The following is a 21,935-nucleotide window of genomic DNA, read 5'->3' as shown; positions in this document are numbered from 1 at the left end:
CAACAAGCAGTCGGGCGACACTTTGGAAGCCAGTTAGCGGGAACCACTTTGGAGCTATTTCACGCCCAAAGGGCCAATTTCCTACGCCGATCACTGGCTGACAGCTCTATTAGTATTCTAATTGGTGGTTCAAAAGTGCCGATACGGACCTAGTTGGCTGGCGAGGAAGTGTACCAAGTACCATGAAGAGCTTCTTAAAGACTTCTGCAGCTGAGGGCTTGTTCAAGGCATAATTTGTTGAATGAGTCTCTGGTTGGAAAGGTTATTCCTCTGGAGGGATTCTTTCGAGGACTCAGTCTTCTAAAAAGCTCTTCCTTTCAGGATGATTTTATGAAAGTATATTCGTTCTTGTATAAATTTCCATACACAATACTCACCGTATGCTGGATTAGGCGCCTATCAGTCTTTCAGACAATATTTCTCTAGTTTCTGAAGCGCAGCAACAGGTATATCCACAGAGAATATAATTCTACTGTGATAGCAGCAACTCACACCCGTCAATAGCTAGCTACTCTCTTCAGCACAGCTCCTTACTCCACTCCCTTCTCTTTATCCACACCTCCAGCACTCAGTTGTCGTCACTATCGCTGGTGTTGCCTGCTCCTGCAGTTTGTTATTGCCCTGCGGGGAATGTGTCGAGTACGCAGACAGCCCGGCACTCCGACGCTGACAGGAGCAGGACGCTGTGACAACGAAAGATGACTTATAATCACCTACCAAGGAGGTTGTGGATAACTGTTGGCTTGGTAGTAGTTGTGCCATGTACAGAGACAGAGCCTCCAACTACACGTTAATGTTAGTGAATACCTCCGGTGTGCTGCAGTAATTGTTCTCTTGTAATTAGCTGTTCAGTGAATACCGGCTGCGTGCCATCACAAAGCCTGGCGCTGACATGTCCTCCGGACTCAAGTCGTGACAGACTACTATTAGGGTCATCGTAAATGAGGTTCGTCAGCTGTCAACAATCACAGACGCTCAGTTATTACATTACCTCTTCAGCTAATCAGCTAACACGTACTCCCCCTGCTTTTCTATCCCGTCTCCATCAATACAGATTAGAAACTTGAGATGCCATTACCGTCCTTCACGAGATAACCTCGTCAAAGACCATCAGATCTTCTGGTATCTGGCTCTCCCTTGTACTCCACTACCTTCTTAGTGATCCCCTGCCAGTCCCCTCTTAAGTAATACTTATCTGCCGTATTCAGTGTTTACCCTTCTCGCTAATGACCACGTCCCCCTGTAGCTCCTCCGTTAACAGCTATTCACGTGTCCTGAGTTGTCACCGTTCTTCCTCCGCCCCTTCCTTGTCAGTCTTTGCCTCCTTCCACTTTCGTTTCAGTCATGTTACACACCTAACACCAGTACCATCAGTCACTGCTCCCCCCACCACACTCCCTGTCACACCTGTGATCCTCCTCCATGCCCCTTCCTTAGCAGCCCTTTCTTCTCCTATCCCCATATGGTCATTTTGCTCTCCCTTTATTAATTACCTTTACCTCATTCTCTCCCCTTTCCCTCAGGTACCTCTCATCATCAACCCCCTCTTCTGCCAGCTGCCTCTCAGTTCCTCCTCCTCCTCTATCACCCCTTTCCTGCGATCCCAACCGAGCAGACCATCGCTCCCCCGTCCACGCCTGTCACATCTCACTTTGGCCTCCAGGAACACCGGTACACTTCAGCTTCTCATAACTTGGCTTGCATTATTACTGCAACTGTGATGATCCAGTCTCCCTACCCAGTATCGCTCGTCCTACTTTCCGTCCCGTATATTACCAACGCTGAGTCCCGCTCGCCCAGCACCGTATGTGTACGGGGGGAGGTGGGACCTGTTTTCTTGACCTAGAAACTCAGAGGACCAGGCTTCTTGGGTGAGGGCTGTTTAATGTTGGACACTTTCTTCTATGTGCTGCTTTCCTTCCCATTCACAGTGATACAGACACGTTCCTACCCACTCAAAGTTACACGTGCTCCTGTCTCCTTAGCGTTAACAGCACACGTTCTGCCCTGTTAGTGTTACAAGCCCATGTTCTGCCCACTCAGTGTCACGGACACGATCGTGCCCACTCAATACTACATATTCTATTTTCTACCACCAAAAGTAAAGCTGATGTTTTCGGCTTACCTGGTTTGAAGACGCTACTTTCCACATTCATCGTTGATCTCCACCCAGACTGCCGCAAATAATGCTTCCTCCCTCCTCAAGTGTAACAGATTCTACTTTTCGCTCGTAGAGACTTGAATGCTACTTTTCCCCCACACTAAAACTGCAAGGATTTTCCAGTTTAGTTTCAGTCATACGTTTCCACACTGCAAGTGCTAATTTCCAGCGCAGAATCATGTGTCTTTGTGCTCACTGTTACACGTGCTGGTTACAGCCGCGCGTGTAGCATGATGTTCATTCCATTCATCCCTGCCGATTCTGGTGTTGTCCAAATTGAATTGGTGTCGGAGGGTTAACGGCGATACATTTCGTACGCATTCAGCGTTGGCGTACATCTTGATGAAACGTTTTCCTTTACTTCCTGTTTACAACCTGCCATTATTCTATTACCTCTCCATTTACGGTCGGGCTCTTTAATTTTCGTCTGGTAATTTTGTAATTATAAGCGGTCATGTTTACTCGCCGTCTCAGACACCTGCAGACTTGAAGGGTTCTTCTGGTGTCGTGCCTTTATCCGCCACACCTGCATGTTAACATACAGTACCTTATTGATGGTTTTGGAGGGCGTCTTTCGTCCACACAGCTCGATCCGGGACCAAACATCCCGTAGTGCTCCTGTTTTGCTCAGTTATGCTGTTGGAGGCCGCAGCCCGTACGCTTGTTGGCGTGGTGCACTTTGTAAGCACCTGTCTAACATATTTTTGAGTTTCACCGCTGAACCGTACACAGTGTTCCTAACGTCTGTGAACAATGTATTAAAATAAATTTTTTGGTCTCTGATGTATGTAGGGATTTTTCGAATAGTACTTAATGCATCTTTTGGTATCAGTAATAATAGTGTACAGTCGTCCATGGCTGTTCTACCGGGCCAAATGAAAAACAAGAACTATTTTTAGGTGTGGTCTTCAGGAGCCATGCCTTCCAGTATTTTCCAGGTGTAAATTATGATGTGTCAATCGCGTATGCACTCAGCGAGTACAGCCTCTTGTGTTGTCAGTCATTCCCAGGCGGCCTGGTTTGCAACATTCCGCTAGGGCCTTCCCTCACACCGCTAACCTTTCCTCCATACTAGAAACCGTATTCAACAATCTTTATTCCCTTTATCCCGCACTCAATCACTCCTTTGTTCCACACGGTCGGTTTCCTGTCCCATGAATGATTTATACATTTTTTTCAAAGTACTCTTCCATGCTAAATCAGTCAGCCCCACAAGTCGTTCTGTTTTCTAATAATATATCAAGAATTTCGCAGCCTTAAAAAGAAAGGAACACATAAATCTTTTTACCTCGGATACTTCTTCAACTAAAGACAGCCCTCCTGTCCCACAAATCTCCTCCCAGAACCCCAGCCTCCCTTCCACCAGGGTCAGCTCCCGATCACAGCCCGCAAGTCCTCTCACCACCACCACCAATCAACGCCTGGCCCGTCATTTGGCCACAGTCCTCCTCCCCCCCATGCCACCACAAGTCAACACCTGGCTCGTCACTTGGATACAAATACCCCATACCTCCCCATACCATCACAAAACTTTCCCCTGTTCTGTCACCTGGCCAAAGCCTACACCCTCTCCTTGACCCGTCAGTTGGCAAGCAGGCACCATTTCCCCCACCATACACTTCACACATCAGACGAGTCCCCCCACCCCAACCCCTCCCTTCTCCAGGCAGATGTGAGGCTCAAGTTTTCCTTCACCTTTAAATCGGATTCATCTCTGCCCCTTCCTCAGGTCGACTCAGGTCAGCCCTTTGTTCTTAAGCTACCAGGCCTCCTCCTCTTCCTCCTCTCAGCTTTCTATCTTTCAACTTCTGAATTTTTTTTACGGCTTCTCCCTCATCTTTACTTTTGATCTCTCTTCTTTTTTCATTATTATTAATTATTATTATTATTATTATTATTATTATTATTATTATTATCATCATTATTATTGCTATCCTCATCATTATCATCATTATTTCATTTCATTTCCCCACCACTACTCGTCTTTCCTTGATATCTACTTTTCTCTCCTTAATCGTCCATATTTTTTGTTTCACTTCCGGCGGGCGAGCGGTGCAGCCCGCCATAAACCCTGCTGGTGACATCTTATTTGTCTCCCGTCTGAATTAGTGATGTGTAGCCCTGGTGTTATTTATGCTACACAGGTCCTCACGTTATCACCAGTCCTCTCACAGTCTTTGTCATGGGTGATTATCCTGGGCGTTTCGTGTGTTTTCATTAAGCATTTTTAACATGAGGAAGAACATGGATATTTGGATGTCAAATGACTGAACAACGGAGGTGATTTGTATACTTCTGTCTGTCAGTTTTTTCTGTCTGTCTCTACAGTTCAGTGCCTTACAGACCACAGACACACCTCCGTATGCTCCTCCCGCGTGATGATCACTCCCTACGACAATGTTTCCCAGAGGGCCTAAAGGAACCATAATTTTCCTTCCTCACCGGTGTCACGGTGTCCTCACCTCGCTCACCACTTTTATTATTATTATTATTATTATTATTATTATTATCATTATCCTTGAGGGGTTCAAGGTTGAAGCACTGAGACTCCTGATGCTTGGATCACTTTCCCCGAGGGGTTCCATGGCGCAGCACTGAGGCTCTGGATCACTGCACCCGAGTCTTTGATGTTCGAATCAGTCTTACCGAGGGGGTTCCAGATTGGGCCACTGAGACTCTGTGATGCCTGGATCAATCTCCTCTCCCCGAGGGATTCCAGGGTGGAGCACCGAGGCTCCGGGATGCCAGGATCAATCTTCCCCCGAGAGGTTCCAGGATGGAGTACTGAGACTCCGTGATGCCTTGATCCATCTCTTCCACCCGAGAGGTTGAAGGTTGGAGCAACAAGGCTCCATGACACCTGGATCACTCCCCTTTCCCCACGGGGTTGCAGGATCCCAGTCTCATCCAGTCAGATAGTTGTTTCCATCATCTTACCCAAATTTCAGACTTCCAGGCAGATTACTGTTTCAGACAGGGATGAAAATGCTGGAATGAGTCGCGTGTTGCCTGGAATGAATTTGCAGAGGAATATCTCTTGTCAGGTGTCACTAGAAATGTTAGTTAACTGGCTGGAAGCGGTGAAATAACTGGCTTGTCACTGGATAAAGAACTTGAGCACGACTGTCCCATATCGGGTGTCATTCCCCCTCTCGGGGTAAAAATACTGTTCCAGACCCGCCATCAAAGGGTCATCGGGCGCTGCCACACGGGCTCGTCTGCCTCACCTGCCCCCGTCGGCGGAGGCGAACGAAGACAACTGGACCTGAGCGAGAATTTACGACGAGGCCTTCACGGTATTTGTTTTCCTAATTTGATTTTGTGAGACGTGGTGAGGTTTGGAGGGAAGGAGGAGGAGTTGGTGGAAGAGGAGAGGCAGCAGGAGGAATGAAGAGAGGAGGCAGGAAGAAGAGGAGGAGGAAAAGAATAAAGATGAAAACCAAAAGTGTGAGAAGCATTATGAGGAGGAAGATGTGTAAGTGTAACGGGAGAAAGTGGGTGGTTTGGAGAAGAAGGTGAACAGCAGGGATTTTTTTTGGGGGGGGGGGAAGAGTAGTAGTAAGAGAACGGAAAACGAGGGGAAAAAAAAAAGAGGAAACTGAGAGGCGGTTGAGAGGATGGTGGGCAGCGGTCGTACGGAGGGCAGGTCTTGGGTGAGCCAAAGTGGCAGCCAGTTAGGCAAGCCGGACAACCAGGCAAGATTAATGCTCCTCTTGGAATCCCTGTCTTATACACCATCCCTCACTACTATCATTACATCCCTTTTTTTCTTAATCTCCCATGACCCAGAAAGATATTTACTTGTATTTGTATTTTAACCCATTGTGGTAACATATATAGGATTCCCCAGGAAGATGTCTGACGCGTGATGTGAGGTGATAAGTTCCGCATCACTTTATTGATACCGTGACAGCCATCTTCCCGTGAACAGTTTTCTATATTATGTTTTTAATGTTTTATTTACATACGACGATATTTTTTTCAATGTTATTGTCGTTATCTATGTCATTTCCTCTCCAGAATATCGATGTTAGTTTTTTGTTGCCCACAACATTCCTCATGCATGTAAAACTTTTTGCAATTTTATCGCAGAACTGTTACCAGTGTTCTGAAATGTTAATAGTATGTTATCTCTACAGGTGAGCGGTGTGCGAAGCGTGGCCAGATACCCGCACACACAGTCAGTTGATGTCCCAGTCCCCGAGTTGGCCTTACCTACCCTGGCCTGACCTCCCTGCACACACACACAGTGAGTTGACTTTTTGATCTGACGTACCCACACTCACAGTCAGCTGACATCCCACTTCCAGAGTTATCCTGACGTACTTGCATACGCTTTATTATGGTGAAAAAGGACTGTGTGTGAAGATGTGGTGTCACTGGTGAGAGACTGTATTGTGCTGTTTTCTATGGAGAATGAGTGCTGTATGTTGTGCTGTGTTTTCTTGGAAGGGAGATAGTTGTGGGTCATACGGTGTTGTTTTTGAAGGGAGAGGGGCTGTGTATTGTGCCGTGCTGTCTTCGAAGGGAGAAGGCTGTGTGTTGTTTTGAAGTGGGAGGGCTGTGTGTTGTACTGCGTTGTCTTTGAGGATAGAGGGCTTTGTGTCGTCTTTTTTTTCTTCGTAAGGAGGCTGTGTGTTGTGCAGTGATGTTAATGAAGGAAGAAGGCTGTGTTATGTGATATGTGAAGGAAGAGGGCTGTGTGATGTGATGTGTGAAGTCTTTGAAGGAAGAGAGCTGTGTTGTGCAGGGTTGTCTTTGAAAAGAGAAGGCTGTATATGGTGCGCAGTTGTTCTCAGTGAGAAGGAATGTGTGTTCGAGTCTGGTGATGGGATGGAAGGAGTTGTGCGTGTAGTGTTGTGATGTCTTTGGTGATGTTGGTTTTATTGAGAGTGATTGTGTGATGGTGTTGGTTGTAGTGGGAGTTTTTGTGTGTGTGGCGGTGGTGGTGGTGTTTGTAGTGGGAGTGGCTGGTGTTGGTCTGGCATGATAACGTTACCATCGATCTGTTGGTGGGCCACGCTGGGCCTGCTTCATGCTGGACTGTAGGGCATGGCACCCCCTCCCTCACTGCCTCTTGTTGCCCCCTCCCTCGTTGACTGTAGGACACAACAACCCCTCACTACCCCTTATTGCCCCTTCCCTCGCCGCCTTCAGGGCGCGGCATCCTCTCCCTCACTACGACTTGTTGTCCCCTCAATGTATGACTGTAGGGCATGGCATCCCCTCCCTTGCTGACTGTAGAGCCTGGCATACCTTCCCTCCTTCCCTTGCTGACTGTAGGGTACGTCTCTCCCTTCCTTGCTATCTGTAGGGCACGTCACTCCCTCTACCCTTGACTTTCTCCTTAATTATAAGGCACGCTATCACTCCCTCTCTCCTGTTTTTTTATTTTCCTATTCTCTGAGGCACAGGTAACCACATCAAGGTTAGGTCTGATGACAAAAAAAAGAAGACAGTCACACGTTCTTCCAATAATAAAGGAAGTGACACAATAGAAATCAGGAATCTCGTCTTCATGTTCCTCTACCTTGCTGAATGTTGGCTCAGTTTCACTACTTCCTCCCCCCAGTCCCCTCTGTTCCTCTCACCCTCACCAGATCCCTCCACTCAGTTCATCCTTCCCGAGCCCAAACCAGATCCCTCCACTCTTTATGTATCCTCCTGTCCCCTCCTTCCTCCCTCCACATCATAACCTCATAACTTCACCCCTCAGTACAACTACTCTGTTGTATAACAGCCGCCGCTTTCTTCCCTCAACACCCTATCCCCTCTCTTCTCCCCACTTCCTATTATCCTCCTCCCAACACTCTTACATTACTGTGCACTCAGAACACACCTTTTGCCCATCCCTCGAAAGGAGGTAAGGGACCACATTTGTAGGTAGCTATAATCACTGCGGTGGTGGGTGCCTCCAGAGAGGGCAGTTCACGAGGAGCCCGGCTGCCTCTGCCCCTCAGCGCCCAGACAGCCAAGGACTCGTCCACTGTGACCCACAAATGTGAAAAGTTCAGACGCTGATGAATGTCTGAATACGATAAGCGTTTTGATTATATTTTTTGAGGTCATCAGTTTTTTGAAGTGACAAAGAAATCTTTTTAATTTAGTAGAATAGTGTGAAGGTATACGGGTAGATGGTGAACATGTAGATATAGTGAGCCACAGATGTGTAGATATAAAGGTAGATGGACAATGCAAATTTATAGAAACCTCACGAAGGTGGCTTTGAGGTCGGAGGGTGTGCGTTGGGCTGTTTACCATCCATGGCCACCATCCATCCATCCATCTGGTCATTGACACGTGGCTCTGAGGCACTGCTAGACCTGAGATGACTCAGTAGGTGGGGCACAGGCCATCTGTGTGGCCTCGGTGTGCCGGCGAGAAATTCAGGAGTGGAGGCAAGAGTGTGGAAGACACATAAAATGTAGAATTTTCCTGTTACAATACAACCTTGTTTGTACGAGTCGCTTCATCTGATAACATTTTGACCTGATGTCACACACACATACACGGGCCTCCGTAGTGCAGTGGTGAGTGTCACTTATGAGTCAGCACGGTCTCCCATGGGTTCGAATCCTAGGTGTGGCAGTCGGCTTACACCCAATCAAGGTGTTCATCCTCCCTTCGAGGTTGGGCTATAAATGGATACCTGGCGTTGACTGGTGTGTGTGTGTGTGTGTGTGTGTGTGTGTGTGTGTGTGTGTGTGTTCAGACCTTGGAATAAGGACATTTTCACACATACGTACAAGGTAACGAGACGGGTAACACGATTGTAAAATTCTCTTCCCCCGGAACTCACAAATAATTAATCTCAGAGAGATACTTGCATATGCAGGTACTGGAAACATCACTTGATAGCATGGGCTGCACACAGACATGGTGAACACGGTGGAGGTTGAGATGTCATTCAGAGCCCAGCCACCACAGCGGGGGAAGCCTCGGGCAGGCATCAAATACTACAATGCACGCGCCGCCTATCAGTGACGCTCTTTCACGACGTGTTTCCAAACCTCCACACTATAACACTGTCGTCATAACTACGGGTAAAATATTTACTGCTTGCCTTTCCATTCTCAAGATAACTCTAACTTGTATCCCGGTTTTGTGTACAACTTTATGGTAACTTTAGAAACATATATACACCCGCAGTAGTCGAGAAAACACAGGGTTTAGGCCCCCGGCCCAAAACTTGGTTACTGCAGTTGCAATAGTGGACGAGGTAGGAGGCTTCTGAGAGCTCCTTCAGTACTGAGTTACCCTACACGTAACTGTGTAGCGTACCAGTTGAGCATATCCGGGTGGAGAAACTACTGTGCTAAACCGTTTCAAAGACATAGGAAAGATTCTCGTCTGGGAGGCTCCTGAAAAGGATGACTATCGAACCAGAGGAGAGGGATACGTCAGCGACGAGGTAAAGGATGATCCTCTCAAAAAGAATTCACCTCCGGGAGCAACCCAGTAAAACTTAGCTGTTCTGAATACTAACATGGCTACACAACTAGTAACGTTAGGGTGCAGTGTGTGTGTGTGTGTGTGTGTGTGTGTGTGTGTGTGTGTGTATGTATGTATGTGTGTGTGTGTGTGTGTGTGTGTGTGTGTGTGTGTGTCTGTGTGTGTGTGTTCTCCCTTGTGTTGTGGGGCCAATATTTACAAGACTGCCTTAACTTCCGGTTCCTTCACCTTGATTCTGGAGGCTCGCCTCAACATTCACAATTAAGTCGGACCGGACTGCACTGTTGTTCTTACGACCTGAGTCGAGGCCGCGGTCGGCAGGCCTACGTACGTGCTACAGCCAGGCTGACTGAGTTTGTTGTTAATGTTTCTCCCAAGAGTGTGTGTTTCTGTTATGTGCACGTCTCCTGTTTAAACAATATTGGACCCTTGGACGTTTACGCTGTAATCTAAGATATTATTGTGTCTATCTGACTTTTTGCACCTGAATGCGATATTTTACAAACATCCATGCCTATCATGCTAGTAGGGAATGATATGTCAGACAAGACCGGGAGTAAAGCATTCCAGTATTATTCATATTTAGAAGATGGTGCTTGTCTCCCGTGTGTGCTCCGCCAGTAGGGGAGGGTGCAGCCGCATACCGTCGAGAGGAACTAGATGAAGAGGTAGGTGAAGCTGGAGGGAAGTTGCCGTCAGATGATGTATGGTCAAGGGAGTTAGGTGCAGGTGAGCGCCAGGTGCTGCGAGAATGAAGGTACCTCTGGGTTCCGCGTGGAGCCTACTACCGGGGGTCGCCAGCAATCCAACAGCCAAGTGCCATCAAAAGGCAGGTGTCATTGTGGACTAGGATTCGCCGGGTGCCAAGTTCCGCGGGGAACCAAACGCCATCGAAAGCTAGGAACCACGGGGAGCTAGGTGCTATCAGGAGGTAGGTGCCTCTGACGAGAGCAAGGGGCGTGGGACGATCCACCATAACCATGGTGGTGGCTGCTGTACGAGTTCAGGCGTGTTTAATGAGAAAAGTTTCGCGTTGTGATGAACTTGACGGAAATAAATTCTGGAGACTTTTGAAACGTTAATGCTCAAATTCGCTTTCCGCTGCCCCTTTTGTATTACATTTCTTTACGTAATATCTATCTATCTATCTATCTATCTATCTATCTATCTATCTATCTATCTATATATATATATATATATATATATATATATATATATATATATATATATAATTAAATGATTCATGAATACTTCTAGGCTATGATTTACGATAAGAAAGTGAAATTTCCGTGAAGATAGATCACGGGTCTTGGACTACGACGAAAATCTTTTCGTGAGGTACTATGTCCCCGAGGCTTCTTTCGATCCCCGTTAGTTCTGACGTACCCAGAATACCTGACGATGACGAGAGCCGTTATGATTATGAGGCACTTGAGAGCAACACTGTGTCACACCGTACACAAAACTAGTAATTATAATGATCGTTCGAGTTTCCGATGTGAATGGCGGCGACAACAAGGTTTTGCAATTCGTCAACACGACGAATTCGGGCATGATTGGTGATGGACGAATATACACTTACGTGAACAAGACCAGCTGTTCGTCCGAGAACAATAACGACTTAGCCCTAACTCTCTGAACATTGTCAGTCAAACTCTAATGAAGACAACCTGGAATGCAAAGTAGGGTGAAAAGGACCACCAGTGAGTGGTTCCTTGAATGAAGCTACTCAGATGAAAAAGGAGTGAACAGATCACTTGTTCTCCCCTGAGCACGGCCATTCAGGCACAAGAAATAAAGAACAGAGCCGCCGTTCTCCCTTGAACACTGAAGCGTAAGAAGCGAACAGGGGCACCAGTGGCGGGTCGGAGCAGCGGGTCCACAGAAGCGAGCAGGAAGCCAACCGGGGACCAGGTAATGAGGCTGACTGAATGCCATATTGTCCAACCCAGGTATAACTAACCCACACATGAAAACGTTCCTTTGTATTAACTCCCAGTCGATCCAAGATGATGCTGTCCCTTGGTCAACCGCTAAGGCGAGATGAGAGTACTTCAGTACTCATATGACGACTCTGACCTGTACAGAATATATATTTTTTCCCAGTGCAAAAAAACTCAGAGAATTAACATTGGTTGGAACTGATATTCGGTATCCACAGGAATGTCCATAGTGGATGCGCAGCTAGCTATTGTGGGTTTTTTCGACGTCAATATGTGAGAGGTTTTCTCTCCTATCGTCGTCTTTATCATTGTCTTCCTGCCTTTTAGAAGCAACACCAAGTTTTCCCGATAACTCTAATGGGCTGACGGTGGTCCACTGTGGGTTTTTCGAGATCACATCACATCACACACACACACACACACACACACACACACACACATGATGCCGAGTCCACAGCGGGAGATGACTGATCCTTCCATTATAACCCGTGATGGTGGAAGGTACATTCCATGATATATCTTCGTCAGTGGCTCTACAGTAATGGAAGCACCGCATTAGTTCCTAGTCCCACACTATCAAAAACCTATTAATGTTGCCTCAGTTTTACAGCTGAGTGCTAATGATCCTTGTCGTAGTATAAAGAATCTCTATAGCCCTGTTAACCGTACTGAGTCTTCATATTCCTTTGCAGTATAGTAACTCATATTGTCTACAAGCATAAGAGTTACCTTCAATATATAAAAGAAACAGAAAAAAAGATGATGTCTATAATACAATGGTCCCGCACCGAGCAGCTGGTTCACAGTCAACCTAGCTGTTCCTCCTCCTCCTCTTTCAGGACGGTCGATAAGTAGGTACCTGGCTTAAGATGGGGAAAGGTGAACTGCAGACCCTGGCGGCTCTCCCACTCGTAAGGGGAATGGACTTGTCCACCGCAGGCTCTTGGAACAAGCGTCAGAAATTATCACCCCGGCTGTAACCATGCCTTCTGCTTTACCTTTATTATGAAAATGAAATCGTTCTTGTGATGTATTCAGAGCACCAGGTTCCCACGAGCACTGCTCTGCACTACATCTAGCAGTCTTGTGAGAGTTGCTATGCACTCCGTGTACCAGATTTCAAGGGGACAACAGGCTATTCCCAACGACGAACAAAGTAAGAGTAACTCACACGTTCCCTTTCCCGGAGTCAATCATGTTGAAGAACAAATGAGAGAGATGACTAGAGACCTTTCCCTCCTCGTAGAGCCATTCACGAGGCCATTCAACACTTATCTTTTCACTTCAAACTTTCGTCAACTTCCCTTCAAAATAACTTTAGCAGCTGGAGGCTCCTGAGGCAATCTGTTGGGCGAGTCATGTGGGGACAGTCGCCTTAATTAGGCAGGGGACTAACTCAAGAGGGAGGAGGCAATATTGTCTTAATCCCTCCACTTGCTGTCGTGCTAGAGGAGCAGTCTTAATGTCCAGGAACTGTTGTGACACTGCTGTTTTCTTATGTTTATTTCTACGATCCACTGTTCGTGAAGATATATATAGAATAATAATGAATCACGGGTGACTTTTCAGTCACTATTCGGAGACCTTCAGTCACTATTCGGTGACCTTCAGTATTGCAACCTGTTTGAAAGTCGCTTTTCCTAAACGTGGGTAACAGAACCAACAACTCGAGTCTCATGCTGAGAAAGAATGATGATTACTACGTCTTTAATCTGTCTTACGGCGGAAGCCTTCCAGTCCCTTAAGCTTACAGACGGTGATGTTTCGCGTGTGTCGGGCGATGGTCTCAGAAAATCAACCAGTTATGATAGGATCTGCTCCTGCATACCCTCCCCCCCCAGTCATTTACCCCCCCCCCCCTCTCCAGTTCACTTACAAGTTATTCAATTATGCCGGGGAAATTTGAGTGACAGTAATACTGTTAGAGTTGAAAAAAAAAAAGCAAGGCCCCACAACAACAGAAGTACAGAATTTCATCTACAAATAAGAGAGAGAGAAAGAAAAATCGGGAGTGTGTGAATTGTGGTGGCTTTTGGGCTGACTGGACGGGCATGATTAGCGAGATGGGCGCACGGGCAGAAATGTGGCCTGCCTCATTTATGCTGTAAATTCCATGATTATATATCGTATAACGTCAGGTTAACTGCCAGTTTAGTGTTTGTTCATTATTCAGACGAGAGGAAGCGCCCGCGCTGTAGTGGGTAGAGGGGAGGAGCTATGCTTCGCTTCCGATGTTCAATTAGTAAATGGAAACTGGTTTTAACTCTAGTATATCTGACTGTATCTCCATCACATGCACGTTATGCTGTGTATGTCACCGTATCTCTATCACAGACATGCTGGGTATTATATCACAATCTCCCTCACGTGCATGCTGTGTATTATGTCAGTCTCCATGAGATGCATGCTATGTATTATGTCACTGTCTCCCTGACATGCATGCTATGTCACTGTCTCCCTGACATGCATGCTATGTATTATATCACTGTCTCCCTGACATGCATGCTATGTATCATGCCACTGTCTCCCTAACATGCATGCTATGTATTATGTCACTGTCTCCCTGACATGCATGTTATGTCACTGTCTCCATGACATGCATGCTATGTATTATGTCACTGTCTCCCTCACATGCATGCTGATTATGTATTATATCACTCATATCCCTCATATGCATGATGTATATTATATCACTGTAACTCCCATACGCACGCTAAAAATGTTTTGATATCTCACTGTATCTTCCATGTACGCATTTCTCATAGATGCACACTTACAGTATGAGGTTTGTTCGTGTACCTCCCTCACATGTACACTCACAGTATGAGGTTTGTTCGTGTACCTCCCTCACATGTACACTCACAGTATTATTTCTCTGTATTTCCCGCATATATTCACAATACGTGAACAAAAATGTTTTGAAAACGATTGAATACTCCAAACCTCAAAGAATGTTATCGGATCATTATTATTTTCAGGTTTCAGCTTTTTCAGCACTACAATGACGTTTATTACACACACACACACACACACACACACACAAGGTTAAGTGATGGGGCAACACGGGTGTTAAACTCTCTCCTTGTAACACACAGACAGTAACCACAAACATATACACACGAGCCACAGTCCATCGGAAGGATCGACATTATTCACATTTCTTAATGAAGTTGCCACAGAATCGTTTCTGGGATCATTTCCCCAGTCAATCAGTGTGATCATTTGTGGTAATGGACCCTTGGTGGAAAAGAGTATGGCTGAGAATACTAACGTTAAGATTCTCACGCTCTCAGTTTCACTGGCTGGAAGAAGTCTTACGTCTCTAAATAACCAGAAACATAATTGACCAAATGATTTTGAATTGGATTTGTTGAAATATGATGCAATCTTGACTGACCCTTTTAAAGACAGACATCTTAAATTGTTTGAAAAACCTTTGATGTACCGGGAAAAATGGACCAAATAAATTATAATTAGGATCTTCGAGTCTGCGCAGACGGAGGTGGTTTGATACTTCCCTAATGCCACAAGTTGTTGCTTTAAAGTTGCCCCCTTATCGCAAGGCATGGCTTGAAGTTGTCCTCTTTGCTACAAGGCACAGGTCAACATTGTCCGTGTACCACAAGGTGCTGCTTGATATTACTCCCGTGTCACAAGGTGGTGGGGCGGGACGGCTTCCGGGAAGTGCGGCAACAAAGTGGAGGAGGGCTGATGCTGCCGGAGGGAGGGGATGTGACCGGCAGGAAGGGAGGCGGGGGTCGACCAGGTGGTGTGGTCGTCCTGGTAGTGGCTTTGCCGGTAATGTGGTTGTCATGGTGATAACGCGGATGTCCCGGTGCTGTGGAGGGTAGTTGTCCTAATGGTGGTTGCCCTTCCAAACTGGTTTGGTTGTGTGTATGAGTGATAAGTGTTTTCCGTCTTTTTTTTTCTTTTTTGTGTGGGAGGATTGCCCTGCCAAACTCGTAATGTCGCAGGTTTTGGCGAGTGAAGAATGAAAGATCAAGATAAACCTGGGGTTCACAGGGACAGAGAAAATCCTGAGTCATCAAGGATGAACGTCGGCTAGAAGGTCTGTACCCCGTCAGGACTACTTGGTCTCGCTTGGACAAAACAACCAGTTCACCTGGAAAACTGCCCCTGTGCCAGGGGAAAGCCATACCTCGTTAAAACCACAGTAAGATAAAACTCCCATCAGGGTACAATCCCGCAGATCATAACCCTATCAATGGCAAGGCAGGCCATCAGAGGTGAATGGAAGGGGCGTTTACTCATGCATTCATTTCACTTATCAAGGAGAACATTTCTAATTAAAAATTTCCGCTAACTGACCAAGGGCGTGGGTTGCCGCATGTATGTGACCCTTAGGGACAACCAGGCTTCATGGTCTGAGTTCCATTAGGAACTCGGTGATCATTTCGTCGTCTTGCACTGACGGCACAACACTCGAAGTCCGACCGACAGATGGCGGTGCCCTATGCTTACTTCATTACGAGCTCGGGTTTTATCGTTATCCATTGATGTCAAGGGTGGGCCGTTTTGATAACTGTTTCTTTCCCCTTCAACTCGAAGTTTGGGAACCCTCTACCCTTGTCTTTCCCAATAACTATGACTCGAGCATTTTATCGGCACCAGGTGACAGGAGTAGCTGGCCACCGATGCTCTTCTTGTGAGGTAAGCAATATCAGTAAGGAGGCTCTGGTTGGCTTAGATGCCCACAACAACTACCATCACCACTCCCCCTACCACCACCAACATTCCCGGCAGCAGCACCTGGTCTCCACAATAGCCCAGGGAGAGAACATGTCGCCTTATTATAACGAAACTTTTATGCAGTTTAAGGACGATTCTAAACTGAAAGCTTATAGCCTACGGAACCTAATAATTCCCGACCATTTAATAAGTAGTTTAGTGGTTAAAGAAGGAAGAGCAAACAAGGGGCAAGAAAGTAACTGGGAAGCTCCAGTGCTTGCCATGATTGCAGCTGCAATGTACCATACACATAATTTGGTGGTTAATGACCTTTTCCCAAGAGGTAGTAGAGTACGGAAAGCGTAATGTTTTTGGAAAAATAAATGTAACGTCTTCCAAAAAATATTTTTTTCTAGGTCGGACTAATAACAAGATTTTCTGAAAATAATCCATCAAAACAATTAACTTATTTGTCATTCTTGTGGTCCGTTTAGTCGCCTGGCACAGCTGGTGATCCAGGAGCCTGGATGACCCGCCTGCCGGCGTCCCAGCAGGTTCAGGTGACGGCCGGGAGCCGTCCACCTGAGCCAGCTGAACAACGCAGCTTTTAGCCAAATTGCCTTACCAGTCATCCATTCATGCCAGCTATTTGATTGCTTCACTTTCTCATTTTCTGTCGACCTTTTGTGGGACGGCTCTTCCTTCTCGATTTATATCGTTACATTTTCTCCTCACTCTTTCTTCCTCTGCATGTTTTTCTGCCTCCCCATATTTCACCTCTCTACCTCCTGCTTTGGTGCTTGTTTTCTTGTCATGCTTCTTCACCCCTCCTCTCACCCACCAGCCTACGCCTCAGGTAACACAACTTGCCTATCTATTTCCCTTCTTCACTCCCATCCCTACATTCCTTCCTCCCGCTACCTCTCTCCTATCCCTCTTCCTCCCTCACACCACATCCCCTGCCCAACCCCCACTACCATACATCATCCACGCCCCAGGCAGAACCACCCTCCCCATGATACCCTCTAAATCACCCCTCAGGATAGTAAGCCTCCCCTCGTCCAAACCCGACCCCAAGGACGAGCTTGTATCACCATCATCCGTCCTAACTACAATACGACACACGACCAGCTCTTCCTCTCCCATTACTGCCACTTCCACTTCTGTTGAGAAGGTCCCTATGACTTCCGTTTCACGCAGTGCCTAAGGGAGGGGCATGGAAAACAAATTGGGTAATGGGAAAGTTGCCTTCGGCAGTTGGTTATTTATATCATTGATCTTCCATTCGTATAGTCCACCAAATCCAGTTGCAGCTCCACCTTCCCGTTGTCCCCAACCATCAATTCTCATCTACCCCATCTTTCCGTTTCCGTCATGTATCGCAGCTCCACCATCCAGTCTCCTCCATCATGTGTCCCAGCTCCCCATGTCCAGGCGCCACCATCATGTGTCTCAGCTCCCTTGTTGTCCCCTCCATCATGCAGCCCAGCTCCCATGTCCCTCCATCACGTGTCGCAGCTCCCCCGTTCTACCTCCACCAATTTGTGTCCCAGCTCCCTGTTCTGGCCCGTAAATCATGTGTCACAACTCCCCCTTCATGGCCCGCTTTTTCACCCCTCCAGACTCATCATCTCCAAAGTCTCGGTGCCAAACACCTCAGCCAACCAGGAGACTCTTCCCATCACCGAAGAGCACATCCCTCCCAATCTTCACCTTAATATACCCCTCTCACCTTCACCTTAGCAAACTACTCCCTTCACATCAGCACACCCCTCCCACAAACGCCACTTCCCAACCATTCTCTTCCCTTCACTACACCTTAACGTTGATGGCGCGTATGGAATGGCCGACGTGGGCCTCTGATGGTTTATACAAGTTGCTTAACGTTGACAGTTAAGTCCACTTTTCCTGTGAATGTAACTAAAGAGTCCTTTTTAATGGACTTGGAGACAAGACTTACGGTACAACATTTCAGTATCCGTAATATCTTTAATCTGTATCCTATCCTCATACCTACAGAGGCCCTCTTTTTTTTTTCATTTTACACTCCCGCATGACCTGTATTTACGTTGGAATTCCGAAACGCATCGTCTAACACCGTAAAGGAAATGTAAACAAACTTACCGTATGCCGAGCCCTGGTTCATGCTTCAAAGGATATCTCCTTCGCATATTTCGCGCAAATTTTAAATAATTTCCTTGCCCAGGGTCATCACGGAACCTGCATAAAACATAAGCCGCTGCGAGCAGCTGAACTTAGCTACGCCGCGGTGTTTGGTAAATTGTTATATTTCGCACGTGCCGAGAATGTTCCTTTCACCTCTGCCTTGCTTCATGATTTCGATGTTCAACCTAGTTAGGAATTTCCGTGACAAGTCATTCCCGGCATAGCCTAATGTTAAAAGGCTTACATCTGGTGGGTTACAGAAGCCGGCATGCTGCACATCATGTGGATGTTGATTTTCTTGGGTTTGTTTACATAGTTGTTGAGTGGCTGGCAGCGAAGGGGAAGCCTCCGGTACGATAACATGTGTGACTCATCTGCCGCCAATCTGTTGTCCTTCCTTTGTTTAACGTTTTTCGGTCTCCTTGTCGAGGAACTCACTCTAGTCACCTCCTCCCCATTTTAGTGTCTTATAGCTTCTCATAGCATTTATTTTTTTTTTTCATTCTAACAATCTTCTTCGTGTGTGTTTACCAGATTGTTTCTCTTTTATTTTTCTTCTCGGGAGTTATTGATCTTTAGTGTTTTTCTGCCATCGACCTCATACTTCACTTGCTGCCATTGAGCTTTACATTTATAAATCAAATATTCAGATAAGTTCTAGTTTTGTGTGTGCATCATTCCAGATTCGTTTTGTCAGTAGCGCTGCTTCTGTTCATAATTTTAATATTTTGTTCCTAATTCACATTTTTCATATTTTGACCAACGTTTTTGAATTGCTTTCGTTCCCACTTCACTGTCTCTTCTTCCGTCTAATTCACTAGTACAGTAACCTTGCTAATCTGTCACAAAACGCTCGCTCGCCGTAGTACATCCATATCTATCCACATATTTATTCATATATATATATATATATATATATATATATATATATATATATATATATATATATATATATATTCATTTATTTATATATAGGCCGTCCTCCGAATGCCACATGTCTCTCGAACCATATTGCAACGAGACTGCCCTGGATGCACTGTAACTCACTAGTCTTCTTTGAATATTCCCTTTGCTTTGCCAGTGTGTGTGTGTGTGTGTGTGTGTGTGTGTGTGTGTGTGTGTGTGTCGATGCGGCAGACAAATTAATCGGCCAATATAATATGGCTGTGGTGTGACCCCAGGTGGTGAGCGAGTGAGCGCTCTCCCTGGGCGGTCGTTGTGGAAGACGTGAACACCGTAGTTAGCTGTTATACTCTACGTTACGTGACAGACCAGTGTTTCACGGCCAGCCGGCGCTGGAAATACGCGCGCGAGGTAACCCGTTACCATCCGGTGTGGTGTGGGAGAGTAGCAGGACCACGTGGCCGCCAGGAAGAAGGGTGGGGGAGGGTCTTGTGGCGAGAGGGAGGGAGGGGGCTGCCAGCTGCCCAGGGCGACGGAAGCCTAGGAGGGGAGGCACGGGTTGGGGCGCAGGAAGTGACATCATACACTAGAGTAACCCAACAGGCTCCCGGCTTTGCAGATGTACGTCTCGCGTACTTTTTTTTAAATCTCTCTCTCTCTCTCTCTCTCTCTCTCTCTCTCTCTCTCTCTCTCTCTCTCTCTCTCTCTCTCTCTCTCCATCAGTTTTTGGCATCTAAGTAAGTCCCTGTGTGAGGACAAGCGGCGATCTCATTATACTATGTTGTAAATTGGAGTAAGAGTGAAAGGGATATGTGGCCTTGACTCATGAGAGGAACCAGAGTGAGTCAAGGTTAAGACCAGGGCGCCCGCGGCCACCACGATACTCGCACGGGAGAGTGGAGGGAGAGGGGAAGAGGCAAGAATAACGGCGCCAGTTGATAAGAATTAAGGCGAGATGTCCCACGCAGATAAAATGATAACAGTCTGGATTAAAACATAATATAAGAAGGGATGTACAGGATGACAAAAAAATACGTCATGTGGGGAATAGAAAGATGAAAGAACACGGTAAAACATTAGCAGAGAAGTAAATGATACTGAAGGGGGTACAGAGATTTATGACAGGAATTTTACTGTGAACAACAGGTATTTTAAGTGGAGGAAAATCATAGAACGAGACAAAAGAACAACACGTGCGGGAAAAGTTAGAAAACGAGAACCAGCATGGGAGACAGAGTTTAATGGGTAACTTGCATATCGGCGGACGCGCTAACCCTGGGATATGAATGAATACGGAAGAGAGAGCGAGGAGTGAAAAGGAAATTGTAAATCCAGAGTACGTGAATGAAGAGCAGATCCAAGTATTATATCCCAAATGCTTCCAGTTCCTCTTGTACAGAAATATTGATTTTTGAGCAGAACCGACAACGGAGATGAACGTGCAGCCCAACAAACAAAGGAAGCAAGCGCATCAGCTGAGACTGTTATCAAGAACAAGACTGTAAAGCGAACAACGGTCAAAGATAAATGGCTTCCGAGAATGATGACTCAGAATGAGAGGAAAGCTGATGGGTAACAGGAAATTCGTTACTAATGATAGAAGATGGGAGAGAGGAAGTGGATACTCGGTAAGGATAATAGGGGATAGGAAGCCACATAAGGGAACCTGATAGATGAAGAGGAAGAGAGGAAGCCCCTACGTATAGAGGACTTCCGGCGGATATCAATAAAGAACAGACATATAGCAACTGGAGTGTACTTAAAGTCTGGAAATACTACGAAACGCTCGTGTTGGAAGCGGCAGTGGTGGAGAGCGAGGAAGGTGAGTGTTGAAAGCGGTAGTGGTGGAGAGCGAGGAAGGTGAGAGGTGTTGAAAGTGGCAATGGTGCAGAACAAGAGGTGTTGGAAGCGGCAGTGGGGGATGGAGGGGGGTGGATGGGTATGTTGGAAGTAGCAGTGAGGGAAGGTGAGAGAAGTGGAAGATGCGGGAAGCGGCAATGACGGAGGGTGAAGGACTGAGTGGTGTCTTAGGGCAAGGAAGGGTGAGGGAGCCTGACGCCGCCGCAGCTCTTGTTTACAAGTTGTGCACGCGCGAGCCCCTCTGCCTAGCTTGCTGCTCCCCTCTCCCTAGCTCAGCTTGACTCATTCGTTCTCATCCATCCACTCATTGACGCACCTGCTCTTAACTACTCACCCTCACTCCTCTCTTCTTTCCCCTTCACCCACCACTACACACAGGAGAGTTATAGACGGGTGTTTTCTTAATGAGGACTCGGGTTTTTAGGAGTAAGCGGCGGGTCAGGGCGTAAGAAGGCAAAAAAGGTTGAGAGGTCTTCTCTCGGGAGGCTGTAGAGAAAGGTTGAGGACGTGGTCCACAGCAAGTAGGAGGAGCAGGAGAGGTTAAGGTACAGGGATTAAAAGAGGAGGAAGGAGCGGAGTCTAGAAAGCCTGGTGAAAAAAGCAAAACAAGGCATAACTTATTAAGCGTTCAATCAGTGACAAAACACCACTATTTAGAGTATCAGTGTCTGAAACTGAGAACACATGTAACCTCTAAAGGTTTCAGAAAGTCATAAGAAGGCGAGTGGTTCAACCAAGGCTCATTAGTTGTAAGACTGGCC

At 46.5% G+C, this 21,935-nt stretch overlaps 2 protein-coding genes across 5 annotated transcripts in view; one reads left to right on the top strand and one right to left on the bottom strand.

Moving 5' to 3' along the window:
• The window catches only part of LOC139760512 (normal mucosa of esophagus-specific gene 1 protein-like), a 686,022-nt gene that overhangs the window by 397,148 nt on the left and 266,939 nt on the right, over nucleotides 1-21,935 (bottom strand). The window lies entirely within an intron of this gene.
• msi (RNA-binding protein musashi) overlaps nucleotides 1-21,935 on the top strand; it is a 214,517-nt gene that overhangs the window by 124,922 nt on the left and 67,660 nt on the right. For 2 of the 3 annotated variants that reach the window (XM_071683799.1, XM_071683800.1), the window contains exon 2: nucleotides 6,301-6,410. The exons of the other annotated variant lie outside the window; for it this stretch is intronic. In XM_071683799.1, coding sequence (XP_071539900.1) covers nucleotides 6,350-6,410 — 61 coding nt within the window. In that variant the 5' untranslated portion in view covers nucleotides 6,301-6,349. The remainder of the gene's footprint in view (nucleotides 1-6,300; nucleotides 6,411-21,935) is intronic. 3 annotated transcript variants of the gene reach the window in all.

The sequence above is a fragment of the Panulirus ornatus genome, chromosome 37 (assembly GCF_036320965.1).
Source record: "Panulirus ornatus isolate Po-2019 chromosome 37, ASM3632096v1, whole genome shotgun sequence".
NCBI classification, from domain to species: domain Eukaryota; kingdom Metazoa; phylum Arthropoda; class Malacostraca; order Decapoda; family Palinuridae; genus Panulirus; species Panulirus ornatus.
This window is presented reverse-complemented; position numbering and strand designations above follow the sequence as displayed.